The sequence below is a fragment of the Neltuma alba genome, unplaced genomic scaffold (genome assembly GCF_004799145.2).
Source record: "Neltuma alba isolate B1F8T4 unplaced genomic scaffold, ASM479914v2 tig00003521_pilon, whole genome shotgun sequence".
Lineage (NCBI taxonomy): Eukaryota > Viridiplantae > Streptophyta > Magnoliopsida > Fabales > Fabaceae > Neltuma > Neltuma alba.
This window is the reverse complement of record NW_021633312.1, coordinates 38,921-47,107: the sequence shown is the minus strand read 5'-3', so window position 1 is coordinate 47,107 and position 8,187 is coordinate 38,921. Positions and strand designations below refer to the sequence as shown.

The 8,187-nt window shown below is 33.1% G+C and overlaps 1 protein-coding gene across 1 annotated transcript; it reads right to left on the bottom strand.

Annotated features, from left to right (window-relative positions):
* Positions 1–142: 142 nt before the first annotated feature.
* Positions 143–643, bottom strand: LOC114741760 (disease resistance protein RPP4-like). The gene has a single exon (XM_028930018.1). The coding sequence runs from the start codon at positions 641–643 to the stop codon at positions 143–145; it is 501 nt and encodes a 166-aa protein (XP_028785851.1).
* Positions 644–8,187: the final 7,544 nt, after the last annotated feature.

Below are 8,187 nucleotides of genomic sequence, written 5' to 3'. Positions count from 1 at the left end.
TCCACTTGCTACGAGTAAAACACCGGAATTTAATTAGTTTGTGTGTTTTTTCCTTACCATCTCTAGCATGAAATTAAATATGGGCTCGTTATATTTGAATTGTAATATTATTACAATTTAAAGCTTGTTACCTGCCTCTGCATTATCGTGAGCAGTTAAAAGACATGCGATATCCGAGAAACTCTCTCTCTGCCTCATCAAGTCTTTCAAGACTTAATTTTAGGGCACCGTTTATGTGTGGATCAGGTGATTTTTGAAGGTTTTCCAATAGGCTTTCCCAAGCTTCTGGATCTTCCTTACCAGACACGGCGGAATTACCCAAATGTATTAGGGCCAATGGATTTCCTTTTGCCCTGTGAGTCACTTTCTTTGCCAGCCTTCCTAGTTTTGAGTGAGGGACAGGGCAGTCTTTTCCGAAGGCATGTGAAGAGAAAAGTTTAAAAGCCTCATTAGAATCCAAATCCTTTCGTTCATATATAGCATCACGATCTACTTTAGTACCAAGGACTTGTTTATCTCTGGTTGTTATTAAGATTTTACTACCTGGTTTAAACCAATCGCGTCTTCCAACCAAATTGTTTACTGGATCATAATTATCAACATCATAAAAAACAATGAAAACTTCTTTCCGTTTAAGTCTCATCCTGTCATGAGGGCCAGTGGGAGATTTTTTATCCCCTAACGCAAAATAAGATCTTTCTTCACGGGCTGTATTCCGTGGTCTTTGATTTTTCTCCCACTTTTTCCACAACACCAGTTGTTATATAATGCTCTTGAGAGAGTTGTTTTGTCCAAACCGCCCATCCCCCAAATGCAAATAATTCGGACATCGTTGGACTCCTTGTCCAATAGTGATTCTACATCTCTCATTCTCTCTTTAATTCCGATAAAGTGTTCTCCATTATCTTCACTTGGATACCGCTTGCGCACTTGTTTTTAGCACTTTCCACTATTTCTTTAATTCGGTCTGCTTCATTATCTCTGCACACCATTCAAAAAGTAAAGATGCACAAATTTAGTATCGTCGTATCTATTGAAGATTTTTAACTATTCCTACTGAAATGCAACTTTGAAAATTTCTCAATTTTGAAAATGTGTTCTTATTAATAGTTTTCTTGAGAAACATTACTCCCTGTAAAGTATGTCATATTTTTATTATAAAAAAAAACACTTAGAAGTTGCCTCAAATTTTGTTTTTACTCCTTTTCGTGAGTTCTGGCATCTGAGTTCGCTTTTGAGAAATATAAAATTGAACAAATAATTATCCTCTTCAAAAATTAGTAATATATAATAATATGTTTGCATTACATTTACAATGAAAGTCCTCATCTTTTTGTCCAAAAGAAGTGAAAGTCTCATCATGCTTTTTAGTCAAGATAAAGCCTCTCTAGCGGTGAGACATACTGTAAACCTTGGGAGAAGCCTAAGCAATTGTTTGATTTCTATTTTGTTTAATTTTTATTTCAGTTTCAGCAAATAAAAAGAGAATTCTTGTTTGGGTGAGGTGAAACCCAAAAAGCAAGTCAATAAATAAAGATGTGTGGTGTGAGTAATAAATACGGAATAGGGTACGTACCGGAAAATTGTGCAGACACAGCTGCAAATTTTGGCTAATACGGATTGCGCGTGACACTGAGCGGTGAAACAACAGTGAAATAAGCACAGAGAATCCCCACGAAATTGTATATACATTTTCTATGGTCTGATCGTAACAACATTTGAAATTACTTATAGTAAGTACTTCCTCCGTCTCATATTATAAGCAACATGAAACTCATTATGTAGATCAAAATATTAGTTAAAATTAGTTAAAAATAATAAATATATAAAAATTAGAAGTTCTTTCACTAAACTACTTTTATTTATGGGGGAGAGAGAGTATAAGAGAGAGATAAAAAATTATTATAACAAAAAGAATTATATAAGAGAGAGAATGTTGGGAGAGATGATGGTTTGAGAAATAAAATTGTAAATATATTAAATATTAAAATAAATAATTAATGAGGACAAAATAGAGAATTCACCACAAAAATTTAAGACAACTTGTAAATGTTGCTTGTATTTAGAAATAAGAGGGAAGTGGTAATTGTTGCTTATAATATGAGACGGAGGGAGTATATTTTATATAAATTGAGATAAATTTTTTTTATATATTTATCTTATATTTTAAACATGGTAGTAAAAAATCTGTTCATAAATAATTTTAAATGGGTTAATTTGTTTGCTTTTTATCAGTAACATTATTTTTCACGAACTCGTGGAACACGTGACAGCAGGGGTGAATTAATGTCTGGACAAATGTGGAGATAACTTGACAAGGATGAATTCTCATTGTGTAGATTTTTTCTGGCGTAAAATAATATTATTCCCTCCCAGATTTATTTTGATTTAACACTTTATTTTCCAAATTTATAATTTTTTTCCTCAAAATCTTCATATTGATTATAACAAAAAATTTCATTAAAAAATAGTTAATGATTAAAAAAAACACTTTAAAAATATAAATTAATATGTGTTTTTCATAAATAATACTAGTTACGATATAATAGCTAATTTAAAGTTTATTTAATTCTAAATACAAGACTCTATTTTGTTTTTTTATATTTTTTATTTTTTAAAATAGTCCTTAAATTAATAGTAATTATAGTTACTATACTTATTAGTAAAAATTTTTTAAAAAACACAGCATTTATATATTATAAGTAATTAATTTAACTAATTTTTAATCTATTTAAATTAGTTAATCTACCCTTATATTAAAAACCGAAGTCAGCAGTTAATTTAAACAAACAGGCCCGTGCGTTCCAAAGAAATGGGGTCCTGGGAAGTTGGAATTTTGCTGTGCTGTTATGAGCAGGGTGAAAAAGAAATTAACCTGGCACTTTCGGTTAGGGGTGTTCACGGGACGGGACGGACGTGACGGGACGTCCCGTCCCGTGAACATGAACAGGACAGGGATTTTGTCTGTGTCCCGTCCCGGACGGGACCGGGACGTCCCGCTTCTCTCTTTTTTTTTAAAAAAAAAAATATATAATTTTTTATGAATTTTTTTTATGTTCTAATACTTATTTTTTTGGGCCTCTAAAGATAAAAAATTTTATAAAAAAATTACGTAAAAAGCTCAATTATATAGCATAAAAAATGTGTAAAAATAATACTGTAAAAAAAATACCGTAAAAAAAATACTATATAATGACTTTATGAATTATTTTATTAAGGAAGGAGATTTTGTTGAGATAATACTACAATTTAAGAGCTACAAATCACCATAAAAACAAGAGTTATTATTAATAAGTAAATTAAATAATCTAATAATAATTATTAATAAATAATTTTTAAAAAGAAAAAAATTCCAGGACAAACGGGACGACCCCCGTCCCGCGTCCCATCCCGAACCCACCGGAATCGGAACAGGACTACCGAGATCGGACAAATTGAGCACCCCTACTTTCGGTGACCTTCACCCCCACGTACATCAGGTGCAGGGCAAACCAAGTTATTGGGTGAGGACACATGCATGCAAATGCGGGAAGAAGAAAAAAAAGCAACCAACGTCAGTCCAAAAATAAATAAATAAATAAGGCAACCTATGCATGTTAATTAAAGGTACTTTTTCCCCTTTCCGGTTCTATCTTCTATCATGAAATTAAATATGGGCTTGTTTGGATAAGCATTAAATTGTAATATAAGTATCTTATTCTTTTAAAAAAAACCAAAAGAAATGATTCAAATTTATTTTAATGACATTGAAAATATTTTTTTCACATATTTGAGGGGTAGTGGGGCATACTGATACACACGGAGCAATGTTCACAACGGTAGCCCCACCAAGTGTGGAAAATAAGTCGGCACGCATGCAAGTTCTTGAAAGGGCGGAATTTGTGTTGAAATGGGGATACCCTGGGGATACCCTGGTGGATGAATAATAAACAGAGAGAGAGAGAGAGAGAGAGAGTATTGAAGGCGGATGAATAATCTAAAATGAAACTCATTTTTTTCTTCTGCTTTTGGTACAATATTATGCATAAAGATAGGGTCTAAAATTTTTTTCATCTGTCCAACAATCCTTAAATTATGGGATATAGCTGTAATTGGTTTAAAGCGCGACTTGAGGTTTTACCTGTTTCCGGCTGACTTCCGAAAAGTTTTAATGCATGGTTAAGAAATTACCTTGAGACTTTCTCCCAAATTTCTCCAACGGCCTTCATCCAAAAGCTTAAATTCAATAGGAAATAAACAGGGCCTGTGGGGGGGAGGGATTATACTATTGGGGAAGATAATTAAGGTGGTCTTGCAGTTGATACAGGCAACCAAGTCAATCGAATTACGTCTGCGAGACTTCATGGAATGGAGCGCATACCATTTACATGAGGGATGGGCCTCTTTCAAGTTATTAATTAAAACTTTCTTTTATTTATGTTCTCAATCTGAACACTGGAAAAAAAAACTCTCCAATTAATATCTTCCTGATTATGATTTTTCTTCTGTTTTTTTTTTTTTTTTGCCAACAGTTATGATTCTCACATCTCAATACTTTGTGATTGGGATTTGGGGAAAACTAATTCATAAATCTTTATAGTTAATTGATTTTAATCAATCTACAAGGTTAGTCTCCCTTGAGCCATTGATGAAATTATAGAGCATAGTCAAAATGTATAGATGCTTTTTACATACTGTCGTCAGACGTTAATGCAACTTTTTGTTCATTCCATACTGAATGGAAAAACAGCATCAAATGAAAAAACGGAGAGCAGAGAGAAAGAAAATTGCCCAACACTTATTTCTTTATGATCCGTTTGGTATGAGGGAAAATGAAAGAAGGAGAGGGGAGGAAAAATTTAATGAGCTTGATTTTAAAAATAAAAAAGTGATGTTAAAAACTTTTAATTAATTTTTATTACTCTTTTATTTTTCTTCTTCTCTTTATTAAAATTTCAAAACCCCACTTCTCTAATTTTTTATATAGAGCTTGTTAAAATTTTCCTTCTTCTTCCTTCCTTTCCATTTCCCTCGTACCAAACAATATACACAAATTAGTTTGAGCTACCGTATTTTACAGAAAATTACAATTAATTGAAGGGTCACAAAGACAATTTAAAAAGAAAAGGCTTGTGCCAGCTTACATAAATACTTCGATCATGCCCAACTACTATCAAACCTCTTCAATTCAAATAATAGACTTAGCTTCACATGATCAGACTATGCAAATAGCAAAACTGAATTAGCGATGGTGCTGCCTTGATGCCTTGCTCTTAACTTGAACAAGCATATCAGTTTTTGCAAAGCCTCCAGCTGTGACATGTGCAGCATCTGGAAAGAAATATATCCTGATCTGAGGACCTTGGGCATTCAACTTACCTAAACTTTTCTTGTTAAAAAAAAAAAAAAGTTGAAGCCTCTCCCAACTAACAAGATTTTTTTATTTTTTTTGCTGTAACTTATTCCAGTGCCCATTATCACAATGACACCTAACCTTTTTAATATTTTTAATCTGTAATTTTATTATAATAAATTTACTTTTTTTAAGAATTGATAGTGATAAAATGATCTTTGTTTTGAATTTTGTATACATTAAAACAAAAAATTATTTAATATATAAAAATATTAAATTGGATCAATAATCCAAAATCAACCTCGGTCGTTCGTATTATGATGAGGGTATTATACATAGTAAATTCAAATTTTTATTATTGTTTTTCAAAACATAAATACAAAAGAGAATTTTTATAATTATGTTTGTCTATTTTATCTCTTTTTGTTTGATTTTTTTTTTGGCTCATAATTAGCGCTTTTTTATACTGTATTTACTTATTTTGAATTTTAATGCCCAAAGTAAATATACTTATGTTCTCTACAACAAATGGGATGACTAAAAGCAAAGCTAACTTTTACAGGCTTCCCCTTTTCCGTGTGACTTCCGAAAAGGCTTTAACGCATAATTAGGAAACACCGTTGAGACTTTCTCCCAAGCTTCTTAAGGCCTTCACCCAAAGCTTAATTAATAAAAAACTAGAAATGATTCAAATTTAATAAATGCATGATGGCCAATTATATATACCTATTATATAACAGACAATTATATATACTGCTTCATACTCGTCTGTTCCATAGGAAATACAGGATGAAAATGAACGTTCTTGTAGTAGCGTAGCATGAGGAAGGAATCCTTTTGATTCCACACAAAGAACATCCAAATAAAATGAGAGGAGGGGACTATTATAAACATTGCTGACTGACTGATCAACGAAGCCCTTCTACTTTCCAAAATAAGTACAGAACAAATGAACGTACAGGATCGGTGGAGGAGATTGAAACTAACAAAATGTAAGATTTAATTTCATTCACGTGCTTAACATGGGATATATAAATTGTTGTCTCTCAGAAAATGATGTAGAAATAATATCCATGTATATCGAATGGAGGCTGGGTCCGGTTGTTTTCAATTTTAATTTTAATATAACAGTTAAAGATTTAGTTTTTATTTAATTTAGCCCTATAGGCATGGAAGATCACGATAAGAGAGACATCAATCATAATCAAGCATATATATATATATAGTTACCTATCCAAAGCCAGAATCCCAACCAGATAATTAAATTGGCAGCATGAGTGAGAGCCTCCCTCCACTTTTGCAGTTGTTGCTTGAAATGGTGATGCTTTTCTGCTCAAGTGCTTCAAATGCTTTCTGGTAACTCTCGGATTGCTTCCTCATATGTGAAGGATCTACTCTATAGAACACTCTAATATTTCTGTAAGCTCCTTCAAGCACCACGTGGAAGTTGTATTAATAATTGGGGGATATTAAATGCCACTGCGCACGTAATAAAAACATCTCAACCTAATGATTGAGGTATACATAGGAACATTTAATATTATAATTAAGTCTTTGCCTGGGTTTGCTCAAAACCAGCAAAATCATATGCTTGTGCAATATTAAGATTTGTAAGTCGCACTTTCTTCCATCAGCTTCTTATGTCTTCGTCAACTGATGAGATATTCATCTTTGATATTCGCAAAGCCTTTCCCAGCAACTTCAGTATGATCTCCCTTACGACATATAAGCGATGAAACTCCAATCCTTAATTATGATGTGGTATTGGGGCGAGGGAACCCCAAAGAGTTGCAAAACATTCACAATCATTTCCCTCTTTTTTTTTTTTAATTATAAAATAAAAGTTTAAATAAGTTGAATTTCTGTCCTCCTTGGACTAGTATGCCTTTATTTGGGCTTTGGCATTTGCACAGTTGGAATACTTTGTTTTGAAAAAAAGGATAAAGTTCTCTCTTTTTGCGGACGTTGCGAAGAAGAGAGCAGAAGTAGTGGCACAAGAATAGTTATTAACAGAGTACTTATAGAAAGAGACTCATTTAAACCGTAGGGCAAGACTAAAGGCCCTTTGTGCCAAGAAAATCCTCAACGACAGAGTTATGCAAGGGAACAGACGAAAATGAACTTGAACCTTGAAATCAAAATGTATGAATGCTTTTTACATATTGTCGCCAATACAACTTTGTTTGTTCATTTCATACTGAATGGAAAAGGCAGCACCGAATGAAGAATGGAGAGCAGAGAGAAAGAAAATTATACGAAGAGTGGACTATAAGCATTGCTGATTGATTGAACAATGAGCCCTTCTACTCTGTTTAGCCGGCAAGGGATCTGTCAAAAATAAGCACTAAACAATTGAACAGAGTCGGTGGATGAAATTGAAACCAACAACATATAAGATTTCATTGGCATGCTTAACTTGAGATATGAAAATTTGCTCCAAAGATATTAATGCAAGGACAAACCTCAACAAATTGGGGCTGCCACACCATGTGCATGAGGTGACAGGCATCGGGCGAGTCAGAAAAAAGAGACATTCTTGTCACTATTTCTCTTATATTTAAAGGTTAATAACTTTTATTCCCCGTGATTGTAATTAGTAGTTACAAACCAAAAAGAGGTACTATGAACAAAAATCATATCTACCGCTGCTAAAACAAGAGTACGATACCTTTTTGAAGTGAGTGGGAGCCATATGTGTACGCATCATTCAACTTGGGAGCTTTAAAACTCAAAATCATTTCTCCAAATTCATCCAAGCTAGCTGCGATATTTGCGCTTTCGAGAGGCCGCTTCCATTGCATTAGAGCCAGGCTGAGGAGGCAATGGCCATTGAATTTGTTTAATGTCACCATCTT